Raw genomic sequence first — 15,020 nt, forward strand, 5'->3', positions numbered from 1 at the left:
CAGATATGCAGATCATGTGCTTACCCCAGGAAGCTCTCGCTTTGGCCTCAAAAAAATTTTTTTTTCCATATTTGTATTAGTCCAATATAAGATGGCTGGAAATTTACTTACTGTCCAGTATGCAAGGGCTAGCAGCAGAGGCACTTTGTTGAAATACAGAGGAGTAATTAGAACTGAGATTCAGGAAGCCTTTGTCTCTAGTTCCCAGAGCTTTACGGGCCCAGGCAGGGGCGTTAGCCACCTAGAGTCTCACAGCCAAGAGTGGATGTCATATCCTACTGGTAGATTTTCTAACCAAAGTTCGTAAGTCACAGGCTGCAGGACTGATCAAAGACAGATTTGAGTTAGCCCTCTACTACCTGGGATAGGAATTTTTTATCACCACTTATGATAACTTCAAGGCTATACATTATTTAAAATACAGTGTCATAAGAAGGAGATAGTAGGATAATCATGATTTTATAAAAATAATTTAATTAAAAGTAATCATTTGAAATCACCAGAGTAGCTGAAATCCATCAATACAGAGGTACAGTGGAGATATTGGTAAAATAACTTATAAGTGATGGCATAATAGTAGATGAATAGTATTTATTATTTGAAGAAGTAATTGGCAACTCAATTTCTGACATTGACATTGATGGATTTAAGAGTAAAAATTAATATAAATGCATCTTGATATTTCTCCACTTAAAAATTTAAACATTTAAAAATAGCCCCAGGCATTACAGCTCCTGTTTGGAAAGTTGCATTTTGTTTGCTGTTTGTTTTATTTTTAAAAATGAAAATAAATATTCTCTGTGTTTATTATATAGGAATTAAACTTTATTTAAGTTTGAGAAAATATTGAAATATGTAATAGTATTTGTTTTAATAATAAACATAGTATATGGGACTAAGTAAATACAGATTTACTCAGTATTTATTGATTTTATTAAGTCAGCAGTTTAAATTTTTTTTAGCCATAGTAAGATGATACTGTACCTTTAGAAATTATATGTTCTTCCTTCCTACTGGATTAAAGGGTCTCTTGGGAATAACCTTGTTTTATAAAAACATATTGTATAGTATCACTTCCAGTACTCAGTTTTTAATTAAGAATAAAATTGGGAATTATCGTGCATATTTGCTTTACAATCTGATAAAAATGAGAAACTTCTTGATCCAATAAATTATTTATAATAGCAAATTGGGGAATATAGAAAATTCCATAATTATTAATTTTTCATAATTGTACTTTACTTAGGGGGCTCTGTTTCAGTTAGGGGTAACTCATTATTAGTAAAATTAAAAAATTTGTCAATAAAGTTATTGTTGGAAATGCTTTATTAAAATTAGATCTCAAATAATGAAGGCATACATTTATTGCAATAGATGAAAGGATTAAAAATATAGGTTTGTATATACCAAGTATTCTAACCACTTTCTTGAAGATTGTGAAATACTGAAATTATTCATTTGCTTTCATTTGTTCATCTAACTTAGAAAATTTTCATTTTTGTATGAAATTTGGGAATTTTAATTTATAGAATGTATTCCATATAAAACTCTTCACAGCCAGACTTTTTAAATAATTATACTCTTTAAAGAAACTGTTTAACTTCTATTTTACAACCTAAAATATTCTTTGCTTTTAGTGGCATTGTTGGAAATAGTGCAACTACATTGTTAACTACCATTGAGGAAATGCATTTGCTAAGTAAAAAAATATTCTTCAATAGCTTGACTCTTCATGCAAGTAAATTAATGGATAAGGTATGTGTTTGAAAAAAATCAGTTCTTAAGCTATGTATGTGGATGTGAATCTTTCACAATTAAGTATATTTTATTTTATATTGTTTATGATTTTCTTGGGGTGGAGCCGTAGCACAGCAGGTAGGGTGTTTCCTTGCACTCGGCCAACCCGGGTTTGATTCCTCCATCCCTCTTGGAGAGCCTGGCAAGCTACTGAGAGTGTCTAGCCCACACGGCAGAGCCTGGCCAGCTACCCGTGGCGTATTTGATATGCCAAAAACAGTAACAACAAGTCTCACAATGGAGATGTTACTGGTGCCCGCTTGAACAAATCGATGGACAACGGGACAGCAGTGCAAACAGTGTTACAGTGCTACATGATTTTCTTACATTTCCTACAATGATTTCTTTTTAAGTTCTTCTGAGAACCACAAAATTCATTTTGAAGTGGTATGCTGGATCTAGCTAGGCTAATATAATAGTCTTTCTGGGGCAGTGTAATATTGAGTCATAAGTGAAGATAGAATCCAAAGGTAGTTTCACTACTCTTTATTTTTATAACCAAAAATTTGTAGTTAAAGCAAATGTACTATAAGCAGATAAGAGCTAAGATAGCTTAAGGAATGAAAATTGAGCTCTTACTAAAAGTTTTTTGCTAATATTTTTACCCTCTGATGGTCTAGCTTTGACCTCATGAAAATTTTGTTCCTTTGAGTAATATGCTGTAGTTAAATAACACCAGTCCAGACAGGAAAAATAAAAACAAAAATGAAATAATTTTTTAGAATAGCTGAGAGCTAATATTTTTAATTGAGCCCTATAATGCAGTAGCACCTTAAAGAATAGATTTAAATAATCAAATCATTATTTTTGCTTCATTTGTTATGAAATCATTAAAGAAACTTTTCCAAGGATACATCACAAACACCATTTTTAAGAAAATCACATGCTCTAGCTAATAGGCTGATTATATTAGGCACTTTTAGGCTAATTATAATAATTAGCATAGAACGGTCATTAGCAATCTATTCTAGAGTATGTGATTCTTTTTTATTTCCCCAGAGCCTGTATTAGCCCATGTACAACTCAGTTTCTTTTGGAAAAGCAACTTCATGCAATAGCAGTTTTATGGGATAAAATTTGTGGAGGACTTTATGAAATTTAAAAAATCATCAAAAGATACATACTCTCTCAAAACCTAAAGTTTTGAGTCTACAAAATGGAAGTCATATGTTTAACAAGGGGTTAATAACCAGAATAGAGATCTCCCTAAACACAAAGATTTAAAAATAACTTGATTAAAACATTGACAAAGGACTTGAATAGACTTACCTCCAGAGGAGATATGTACGTGGATGATAATAGCCACGTGAAAGAATGGCTGGTCATTAGGGAGATGCAAATTAAAGCCACAGTAAGAGTCTCTCCCTCACCTAATAGGATGCTGCTGTAAGGGACTAGAAAATAACAGTGCTGAGGATCTGGGAAAATTGAAACCTTATGCCCTGTTAATAAGAAATAGTATGGTAGTTCCTCCAAAAATGAAAAGTAGAATTATAAGAACAATTCTGTGTCTGGGTGTGTATCCACATGAGTTGAAAGCCTGGTCTCAGCCACCTATGTTCATAGTGGCATATTCTCAGCAGCTAAATCTGAAAGCATCCTAAGTGTCTGTCATTAGATGGGTAGACATACATCAGTGGGGGACCACTTGCCTTAGGGACATTTTGACACAGGCTATAGTACACGTGACCCTAGTGACCCTAGTGGGCAGTATGCCATGGGCATAGCTCGTGCAGAGAAAGGATAAATGCTATTTGATTCTTCCCACATGAGGTAGCTAGACAAAAATCATCAGAAACATAAAGTAGAAATGTGGTTTCCTGGGACTGGAGAGGAGGTTGGGCGTTTGTTATTGTTTAATGCATCAGAGTTTCAACTTAGGAGATGGCCAGAGTCATGCAGCCTGATGCCTGCACGCATTAGGAATATACATAGTGCCAGTGAACAGGTACCCTTTACGGTAATTAAATTGTTAGCCAGTTGTTCTCTTGCATGGCACCTTCTCGTAAATGCTGGTTACATGAGCGGCTAATACACTTGGCTTTGTATATCAGTGCTCTGTGCTCTGTCATTGTTTTACCATTGCATTTAATTAACTCTGGCATCCTTGCTCTTTCACCGCATTGGTGCTGCAGAGCTGCCCTAGATTCACTTGGCTTCTCAGTTTTCTTCTTTCCGGCTGACTGCTGAGCACTGGTTGGAAAAAAACAAAAATCAGACTGGAGTCACTGAAATTTATTATCTCTGATATCTGCTAAGTTCTTCGTGATACGCAACAGTCTGGGCTGGAGCGATAGCACAGTGGGTAGGGCGTTTGCCTTGCATGTGGCTGGCCCGGGTTCGATTCCTCCGCCCCTCTCAGAGAGCCTGGCAAGCTACCGAGAGTATCCTGCCCGCCTGCTCGGCAGAGCCTTGCAAGCTCCCCGTGGCATATTCGATATGCCAAAAATAGTAATGATGAGTCTCACAATGGAGATGTTACTGGTGCCTGGGCAGCAGGGTTGACAGTGACAGTGACAGTGACCCAGCAGTCTGAGAGTTTTTAAAATTATGCTTGTAGGTCATTTGTGACTTGCTTGTAATATGTCCCTTGCTATTTTCCTACAGGCTGTATTTTAATCTCATTCACTTCAGACATTTTTGTTTTGGGGTGGACCTCCCACTTGTGCATAGGAGGTCGTGCAGTGCTCCAGGTTTGAATCTGGGCTCTTCAGGCCAGGCCTGTGCTTCAGCCCTGTAAGCTGACCCTCAAGTAATCTTATATTTGGGGGTGGGGGCGCCATAGGGAGGGGGGAAGGGTTGGGCCTCATTGGTGGTGCTCAGGGGTTACTCCAGGCTCTACTCTGTGCTCAGAGGTTACTCTTTAGAGTGTTTGGGGGACCCTGTGGTATTGAATTGAGGTTGCATGCATGGCAAGATTTTATTTTTTAAGACAAGAAACTTAGACCCTGCGTTGTGTCTCCAGTCCAACCCTCAGGTATTTCCCCATCTTCCTCCATCCCTTTTCTTTTTTTCCTTTCAGTTTTTGGGCTATATCCAGCTGTGCCCAAGGCTTACTCCTGGTTCTGCGCTCAGGGATCACTCCTGGTGGGCTTTGGGGACCATGTAGAGTGTCCAGGGAGAATCTGGGCTGGCCACGTGCAGGCAAACGTTCTACCTGCTGTGCTCTCTCCCAGCCCCTCAGATGTTCTTTATACATTTAAGTATATAACTGCCATATATATTACAAATATTTTCTCCAGCTTGTCATTTGCATTTTTGATTTGTATTTCAGACGCATCAACTTTTAATTTTTACAAAGTAAGATAAAAGGCTTGTTTAAAGTTTCATTGTTGAGAACATGCCATACTTGCAAACTTCTCTACTCAAAGGGAATATATTCAAATTCAACATAGAATAAGTTTAGCATCTGCCACTGAGATGATGTTAGGTAATTTTATAAATTTATTTAGATGCATGTTTTTAGCTGTTTTTGTGCTTCTACTTTCACATTCTATTTTCTTTCTGCCTAAAATTTATTTTGGTTCAGCCTGAGAAGAAAGGCTCTAACCTTCTCCACGCCAAGTAGTTATCTTATTTTTTGAAAAGAAAACACTTTAAAACATTGGCTTCTTTTATATTTTATTTCTTTGTAAAGTTAAAATGAAAGTTGCAAGAAAATATGAAAATAAAATGAAAGCAAACTTTAAGAATGGCATGTTCCAATTAAAACTTGAAGACAGAATAGAAACAGGGAAAGGAACTAATTAAAAATATACTAATTTTAGACTTTGTCTGTAGTAGGGAATGGGTTTTGACTTGGTTTGCTGCTTATTCCCATTATTAGTATTGGTACAATTCCTCCGTCCCTGTTGGAGAGCCCGGCAAACTACCGAGAGTATCTCGCCCACAGGGCAGAGCCTGGCAAGCTCCCCGTGGTGTATTCTATATGCCAAAAACAGTAACAAGTCTCACAATGGAGATGTTATTGTTACCGGATCTAGCAAATCGATGAGCAACAGGATGACAGTGATACAGTGACAGTGGTATTCTGCATTTATAAACCTTTTACTTCTTCTCAAAAGCTTCCAGCCTTATGAAGGAAAAACGTGTATTGCAAAATGATCTTCATTAGCAAAACAGCCAAGTGGAAACTTTTGTTAATAGAATTTTAAGTGGATAGTAAAATTGTCAGGAAGAATAGCTTTTAAAATAAAGTTATAAGCTGAGATAAACTCTTTGTTATGAGTTTTCTGCTTTTAAGAAAACGTGTGTGGAGCCTAATTATTTTTCTGATGTGAGAAAAAGGAAATTCAAGGATAAAATTTCATCGGAAGGAAACAAGGCAGTTTGAAGCACTTTAGTACTCCAGTACATAAACTTTTTTACCACAGTCTCCTGAAACATTCATAACTAAAAATCTAAGTCTCTTTTTTTCTTCTCAAATTTTTTGGGTCACTCACCCTTCGATACTCAGGAGTCACTCCTCTCTCTGCACTCAGGAACTATTCCTGGTGGTGCTCAGGGAACCATAGGGGATGCGGAGAACTGAACCTGGTTCAGCTGCATGCAAGGCATGCCCCTGACCCTCTGTACTGTGGCTCCAGCTCCCAAATTTAATAGTCTGGAAGAAATGTGTATCTGTCCTTTAAAAGGCACAATACCCTATATTCTAAGCTAGAAATAAACATTTTTGGAAGTGTCTTCACAATATTTGAATTTCACAAGTATAAATTTTATATTTCTACTGGTGAGATATTCTAAAAAACAACTTTATGTTACTCTCAGTGCTGATCAGTTTAATATAAAATAAGCTTTAGATGAATTACAGATTTTGTGTCAGTGTTTAATACCTTTTACTATACATACTGCACTTATAAAATTATGGATATGTATTTTACATTAGTTTGCATTGAGTATATTAAGTATTAAGGTATTTCATTATGTCTATTGTTGTATATTGGCATTTATTTATATGTTAAAATTTAGCAGAAAAATATAAATAATAGAAAACTTACCCTTTATTTTAGGTTGAACTCCCACCACCTGATCTTGGGCCAAGTTCTGCATTAAATCAAACACTCGCATTGTTGCGTGAAGTTTTGGCCTCTCATGATTCTTCAGTTGTACCATTAGATGCTCGTCAAGCTGATTTTGTGCAGGTAAGTTGTAAGTTCATTTAAAGATACTGCCTGCTGCCCTGCTGCACATTCTGTTGAATTTCTGGTCTCTTGTAGCCTGGATATTTGAACATTCCTTTCATTGACTTCCCTTCAGATAGTAAACTGGTACCCTTTAATTTTGAAAGTATTTGATGATGTTCGTTTTTAAAATGACTGTGATTATTAGGCCCATTTAATCTTTTTCTTAGGTGCTTTTGTAAGTTGGTCCTTTTTCAGTTAGTTTGGCATCATTTGGACATGCCATTAACCCAGCTCTGTACTGCTATTGGGAAGTGAATAAAATGCTTTTTTTTTATATATATATAGGTTTTATCATGTGTCCTAGATCCTCTCCTCAAAATGTGTACTGTATCAGCCAGCAATTTAGGCACTGCTGACATGGCCACATTCATGGTGAATTCACTCTACATGATGAAGACAACATTAGCTCTGTTTGAATTCACTGACAGACGTCTGGAAATGCTTCAGTTTCAGGTACCTTTTGACATGAAATGACTGCAAGTTGAGATGAACTCTTTTTCTTTATACTGTGAGTTGTAGTTACTGGCTTTAACCTTATTCCCCAGACCTAACTTCTGTAAATCCCTTGTTATGGTGTGATAGAGGTGCTCTCTCTCTTTCTCTCTCTCTCTCTCTCTCTCTCTCTCTCTCTCTCTCATGTGTGTATGTTGTGTATTTGATTCAGACCATAGATGTGATGGCAGAGTTGAAGCATTTCTGATTGATTTGAACAGTTACTCTGTATGCAGATTTCAGCTTCTGAACTGTGAATAATTTGCTATATTTTTCAAGCTGTGTAGCTAGTGCAGAAGGTGTTACAGAGGACAGATATATTTTTATCTATGTGTAAGCCAGTGTTAGGCAAAACATTACAATTCGTTATACCAAGCATTCCATTTCTATAACCAAATGATAATCACTTTAGAGTCTGTGGAGTGGCTAAGACAAAGCCATTGTAGAATATACCAGAGAGCTGGCTTTTGATCTAGGGGAGTGATGTTTGAGGGGTTCGAAGCAGAAACCAGCCAGGTGATAGCTCAAGTGTGAGCTCAAGCCCCAGAGCATCTCTGGCAACCTGTGGCCCTGGAACACCAAGTGTGCAGCCCCAGGGACCCCAGAACCTCTCCCTGGGAGCCTGCTCCAGCAATCGCATTGGGCCATCCATTCTGATTGACTCAGCATCGCCAGGAGTGGCCCATAACCATAGGAGCAGCCCACTCCCTCCCCACAAAATCCTTCAAATATTTTGTTACTACAGGTGTATAAACAATTTACTTTGACTTAGTGAAATTCAGTTTATTTGAAATACTTTGTGATTTTCTGAGGGCTGAGTTTGAAATACCTAGATTTGTGATGTTTCCTAATTTCTAATTTGTTTCTAAGAATAGATATAAAGCCCTGTGATCAGTTTCACTCCTTCTATTGCTTTTGTCATGTGAAATTAATAAAATTATTTTTAAAATAATTGTTTTTACTGTTTTCATCACAAATCCAACTTTGAATTCTCTCATTTGTATGTCTCTGATTCTCTGATTTATGTTGCACCCCATACTTTAAGAAAATAAGTAAATAAAAAAACCAAAACACAATATCTTCTTAGAAATCTACCTTCTTGAAGTGAACAAACAGAAGGTTCTTTCTTTTCTTTTTTTATATATATTTATTTTTTTTATTTGTGAATCACCGTGAGGGTACAGTTATAGATGTACACATTTTCATGCTTGTGTTTCCATCATACAATGTTCAAGAACCCATCCCTCCACCAGTGCCCACTCTCCACCTCCAATGAACCCAGTATCCCTCCCACCCCCAATCCTATCCCTCCCACCCCACCCCACCTCTGTGGCAGGGCATTCCCTCCTGTTCTCTCTCGCCTTTTGGGTGTTGTGGTTTGAAATAGGGGTATTGAGTGGCCATCGTGTTCAATCTATAGTCTACTTTCAGTGCGCATCTCCCTTCCCGAGCGGGTCCTCCAACCACATTTTACTAGGTGTTTCCTTCTCTATCTCAGCTGCCTTTTCCCCCAGCATGTGGGGCCAGCTTCCAAGCCATGGAGCAAACATCCTGGTACTTACTTATCTCTACTATTCTTGGGTGTTAGTCTCCCACTCTGTTACTTTATATTCCACAGATGAGTGCAATCTTTCTATGTCTGTCTCTCTCTTTCTGATTCATTTCACTCAGCATGATACTTTCCATGTTGATCAACTAATATGCAAAGTTAATGACTTCATCTTTACAGAAGGTTCTTTCTAATTGGCACTCAAGACTTCTCCAAGCCTCCTTGGGCCACTTTATCGTGCCACTGTGGGCTTTGGGTTTGCCCACTTTGGGAAACACTAATCTAAATCTTTTCCAAACGTGTTCAGCTATATCTGTTTTATCATCGCTGGTCGGGCCCCATCATGTAGGTGCTTGTTAAATCTGCCCTTGTGCCATGCCTGCTAATGGACTGTTGGCCAGTGCTGGCTGCATGGACCAGCGCAGACTCTAAGAGAAGACTGTTGGAACAGAGAATTTATTTGGGCCCCCTAAAGTAACAGTTACTTTGAGTAGTAAAAGATTTGGTTTTCAGACTTTTTCCTATCTGTAGTCCCGGGATTTCCTTCCCCTCCAATATAGTTTTTGCAGTGTTCCACCCTATTGTAATGGATCTGATTCTCTTTTATTTGTATTAGCCAGGTCACATACTGGGCGCTTACTAGCATCTCCAATGACTTGAATGATTTCCTAAGGGGAGTCTTCAGTATGTCTTCTCTCCATTATTTCCAGCTTAGATTTCTTAGAGAACCATTTTAGTCTGGTGATTCAAGCTCCCTTTACTCAGTCAGGTTTTCTATTATCTTTAATTATCACTTTCCCATCTGTTGTGCTTTATTTTTCGAAGTCCCTGTTCTTGGATGGTTTTATCTCCCAAATGTCTTCTTCTTTAAAAACACTTTCATCTTATTTCTTTAATGTTTGTTCTTTGTTACTTTTATTTCATTGTCTATTGGATACTAATTTGTTTCTTAGTAATACTTTCATTAGTATTTGCATTTTTGTACCTTGCTTTTCTCCCACCTACTAAATCTAGCAAGGAAAGGCCCTGATATTGTACCTTCTTAGACATTCATTTAAAAAAAAAAAATCAAAACCCTATGTCTTTCAAAGGCATTAGCTCAGAAATAAGTTGTGTTTTCTCATTATTCAGATGGATTCCTCCTAGAACTTACACACTAAACTTTTAAATCAATTGTAAATTTTTAAGGCAAAGGGACTCAGCTTTCAGCGGTGCTTGGACAGTTGACAAGCATTCAGATGGTCCCGAGCAGCCTGCTTAGCATTGGATAGCAAAGTGATGAGACTGAGGGAAGCTCTGGTGGAGGGAGAGAGGGAAGACTCCCATCTTTCGGAACTGTGTAGCTCTCAATCACTAAGACATCCCACTGTCAGAGCGACGTCTCCTTCTCTCACTAGAGGATGCCTGGCCTTGCTCCCTTAGAATCGCTGCACCCCCACCCCCCCAAGAGTAGAGACAAAGTGAACGCACAGGACTCCCATCTGCTAGTCCGGTCTTCTTAATTCATTCCTGAACTAAAATCTCTGACAACCTGCTGTTGTGTCCTCACGTCTCCCCGAGTTGTCACAGACCTGCTTTTCGTATCTTACTGCGGCGAGATAACTCTTTCTGAGGCCTCTCCACACGATATATTTGGTTGTGTTAATTCAGTTGGGAAGCTAAAGCAGGAGGGGGGGTGAATATCATGAATATCAAGCAAGTCCTTCTCAGAATTCTTCTCAAGTGCTTTATTTGACACTGAGATTGTTTTTGTAATGATTTTGTTTGTTTGTGTTTTGCACATTACTGGTTTTAAAGGAGGAGAGGAACTTGAGAAGCAATTCAGATTTTGAGATAAGTAGATCATCTTTGGAGTATTCTTTGAATATCATGCGGTATTTTTTTTGGGGGGTACTCCTTATGAAGTGGTGCTTAGGATATCTCAGAACCCCACCACACTGATTTTTGGTCCAGTGGCCCAGGAGTGCAATGCAGGGGTCTGGGGATGCTGTGGAGTTCTCGGAGACCAGGACCTGGACACGGGTCAGGGGCAGACTAGGCGTATTCCCTGACAGCCGTGTTGTCTCTCACTCAAGGCATCATTTTAAAAACTAAGACTCTCTTCCTTGTATAGGAGACCTTTTCTCTGGGAGAAAGGTCCTTGCTTTATAGTCACTACAAGGAACAAGCCCATGGAGAAGAGCTAAGACTCTGGGGAGTCTCCTCTGACCCCCATTGCTCCGTGGCTACTGAGCAAGGGTCAGTCACTGCCCAGCAGTCACAGAAGACAGTATGTGTGGGACTGGCCACAGTTGGCAGTGGCTAGAGTTTGCTTCTGGCTCTGAGTTCAGGGATCACTCCTGGTGAGCTCAGGGACTTTATAGGATGCTGGAAATCAAACCCAGGTTGGCCATGTGCAAGGCAAGTGCCCTACCCACTGCACTGTCGTTCCAGCCCCTGGCTTTCAGGAAAAGAAGCTTTGCAGTTGCCAAGAGAAGAGGCCAAACTCAAATCTCCCTCTTTGATCTTGAGGCTAGGATTTTACTAAGGCATATGTGGGAGGAAAGGGTGATATGGATAATGTTTTTAAGGGGATATGGTTAGTGTTTGAGGGGAAAAGACAAAAATGGAAACTTGAAGAATACTGACTGGCAGCTTTCTGAATTAGTCCCTTTAAAGTGAGTTAACCAAATCTTGCTTGTCGTGGGGACGTCTTGCGTCAGGTGGAGTCCAGTGGAGCAGTCCCAGTCTTCTGGCTCAGCTGATAGGTGACTTGGTTTCGCTGGAGACTGGAATTGCTCAGCAGACAAGGTCTTGTCAACATTGTAGGTGTTAGCTTGTGGGGAAAAGGAATGTTTGTTTCTGCATAAATCAGTCTGACATAATTTTGATCTATGCTCCATTCTTCTTTTAAAATATTTTCTTCCTGTTGTGTTTTGTTTTAGATTGAAGCGCATTTGGACACACTTATAAACGAGCAAGCTTCTTATGTTTTAACAAGAGCAGGCTTGAGTTATATCTATAATATTGTGCAGCAGCATAAGCCTGAGCAGGTGAGCACTGGACGTTACTCACAAGAGAAATTCACCACTAGAAATCATGGGCTCTGGACTCAAATCTTGGCTCTGCCGCCAAACTAAAAAGATTCGAATCTTTTCCCAGCTTTATTTGCTGGGAAAACTTATCTCTCAGTTTCTTCATCTCTGGATTTAGGGGTGATAATATGTTAACAATTATATTATATAATAGCATCTAGTAATAATAACAGCTAGTCATAATATAATAATAATAACACCATACAGCTTTTATGATGACTTGGTGAGATAATGCATGTGTCATTTGGTAGTTTTCTGAGATATACTATGGTACCCCCAGAAATCCCTTTTACTACAGATATCTTTGGTTAAAAGTAATGGGAAGCCATAAACATTCCTGTTTTAAAATGTATAAGAAGATGATTGGTAAAATTTTTAATTCATATTACTGTTATTTAAATTGATGCATAGATTATTATCAAAATAACAACTGTCCCCTTTGTAATTTAGCAAGTTATGGCCAGCTACTTAGAGAAAGATAAATACTGCAGGAACAGCTAAGGGTCTTAAGTTATTGAACTGTAGTAGCAATAGATAATGTAGTGTAGACACTCCAGAGAAATGTGTAAATATTCTTCTTAAGAAGACAATGAAGTATTCTGAAAGACACGATCGTTTAAGAATATTTTACAGCCCAGGCACTCTAAAATGAAGCTGTCAAAAATCTCAAATTCTGATTTTTTTTTTGTGCTAACATAGTAAGCAAATTCCTACCATTAGGAACCAATTCTGCCTCTTTGTATTGGCTGCAATTATCAGACTATAGCTCTGAAAGCCTCTGTACCTCACTGGCATTTTCTGAGTGCTTCAGTGCCTTTTTTCTTGCATATGAGTAAATCTGATGTGCCCTGAGGTTTCTTTTGTTGATAAATATACCTGTTTCTCATTCTCCTCAATAAATATTATTAAGTGCCTTTACACAAGTTATAAAAAATGAACAGATCATAGTTCCTGCTTTTATTAAAATTGAAGAGATGACACTTGAGTCCTTTGTAAATAAGTTAAATTTTCAAATTGGGGCCATTTGATAATAGACTGTCACTGATGTGAAATATGTATCACCTTTTTTACACTTTTTTTTTTGGCTTGTGTTGTATGTGTGTTTGTGTGTAGGGCGCTCTAGCTAATTTGCCCAACCTCGATTCTGTAGCACTGAAGGCTGCTATGGTGAGTACATGATCAACAGTTCAACGTACGTTTTCTCATGGAACACTATTGTTAATTTCTCTGATGTTATAATTTTGTCTTGAGTAGACATTGTTGTTATTATTGTCAGTGTGCTGTATTCATTGGGTCTAGTAATAATGATTCCACAAATATTCTTTTAAATAAGGTATGCCATAGAGATAAATTTGCAGTAATATTTCATCAGTTTCTAGTGGTCTAGAATCACTTCTATTCAGATTTCCTTTATTTTCAAACTTTACTCCTAACATCATAGTGGAACAGAAATAAAAGATATTTGGATATAAAATCAGATATGTCTCATTACAGACATTCTACTTTCATGATCCTTGACTTGTAGTTCTTTATTTCTCCTGAAATAGTAATTGAAATTGGACTCCAGTCTTAAAATAGATTATTTTGAGTATAAATCTATCTGACCTCCACTTTCTTGCTCTTTTTCAAATGAAGAGCCTGCACATTCCTGTCTTTATAGGCTTCCCTTTTTCCATGTTTTCGTGTCTGAGGTGCATACTTTGCATATACATGCACGTCTCAATTAAGGGGCTCCTCAGTGACTTTGTATCGCATGAAAATGATCACCTCGAGAAGCTGTCTAAATGCTACTCATCAGAGTCATAGCCACAATGTCACAACAGCCATTGATGTTTATTGAGCACACCATGTACTTTTTCTGAATTCTTTAATTTTTATAGTAATTCTATTCAACCCAATATTTAAGTTCTTAACTATGCAACCAGTGCTAAGGGTTTAAATGCTTGACGAGCTTGAACAGGGCTTCAGAGACAGTACAAAAGTTAACTTACATGAAGACCTTTCAGTACCTCTGCTGCAAACTTTAATGCCCAAAGGAAGAAGAGAGAGGGCAAGAGAGAGGAAGAAGTACCTGCCATAGAGACAGACTGGGATGGAGGGGGAAAGGAGGAAAACTGGGGCATCGGTGGTCGGAAATGTACACTGTGAAGGGACAGGTGTTGTGACTGAAACCTGATCGTGAACAACTTTATGACTATATATCTCAAGGTGACTTAATTAAAAAAATTTTTTTAAGCAAAACAAAGCAAAAAAAAAAAGTTGCTTGCTTTGTAAGTGGCCAACCCTAGTGCCATCACCAGTACTGTGTGTGGTCTCCTGAGTACCACCAGAGGTGAGCGCTGAGCACTGCAGGTAGGGCCCCAAAACAAATAGGTCCAAAGCCGAAACAGTATAAATCCTACATGAATTCATCTCTTTGTCCTTATTTTTTTCATGCTTTTGTCCTTGCCGCTCCCTGTTCAGACGCTGAGCTGTGTACCCTTCTTAATGGCTTTGAAATTTTACTTCGAATGTCCTTTCCGTGAAATACCCGACCAAACACAGAGTAGGCCCGCCTCTCTGATTTACATTTCTGTTGTTTTTTTTCCCCTTAGTTGCATTTTACACTTTGTAATTATATATTAATTTATATTATTTTACTGTCTTTCTAATAAGCCATGGATAATGTAAAGTTAACATTTCTACTTCTCTGTGTCCATTATGTTTACATTCTAGTAGTAGGTACTCAGTAAATATTTATGGATTAAATATATGAATGAATAACTAAATATAGTCAATTTAATCAAGCAAGGTAGACTTGAAATCTGATGACTTCTTCACATTGGAGGGAAATTAAATGGAATGGTTTATATTCACAATTTCATCTTAATCATTTATTTTTGTTTGTTTGTGGTCATTCTTGTTGGTGCTCAGGGGCCACATATT

At 38.0% G+C, this 15,020-nt stretch overlaps 1 protein-coding gene across 1 annotated transcript in view; it reads left to right on the forward strand.

Annotated features, from left to right (window-relative positions):
• COG6 (component of oligomeric golgi complex 6) overlaps positions 1 to 15,020 on the forward strand; it is a 72,015-nt gene that overhangs the window by 42,378 nt on the left and 14,617 nt on the right. The window contains exons 13-17 of the mRNA XM_004619549.2: positions 1,638 to 1,755; positions 6,807 to 6,938; positions 7,266 to 7,433; positions 11,946 to 12,053; positions 13,209 to 13,262. Coding sequence (XP_004619606.1) covers positions 1,638 to 1,755; positions 6,807 to 6,938; positions 7,266 to 7,433; positions 11,946 to 12,053; positions 13,209 to 13,262 — 580 coding nt within the window. The remainder of the gene's footprint in view (positions 1 to 1,637; positions 1,756 to 6,806; positions 6,939 to 7,265; positions 7,434 to 11,945; positions 12,054 to 13,208; positions 13,263 to 15,020) is intronic.

This window comes from Sorex araneus, chromosome 1 (genome assembly GCF_027595985.1).
Source record: "Sorex araneus isolate mSorAra2 chromosome 1, mSorAra2.pri, whole genome shotgun sequence".
In the NCBI taxonomy this organism is placed as follows: Eukaryota; Metazoa; Chordata; class Mammalia; order Eulipotyphla; family Soricidae; genus Sorex; species Sorex araneus.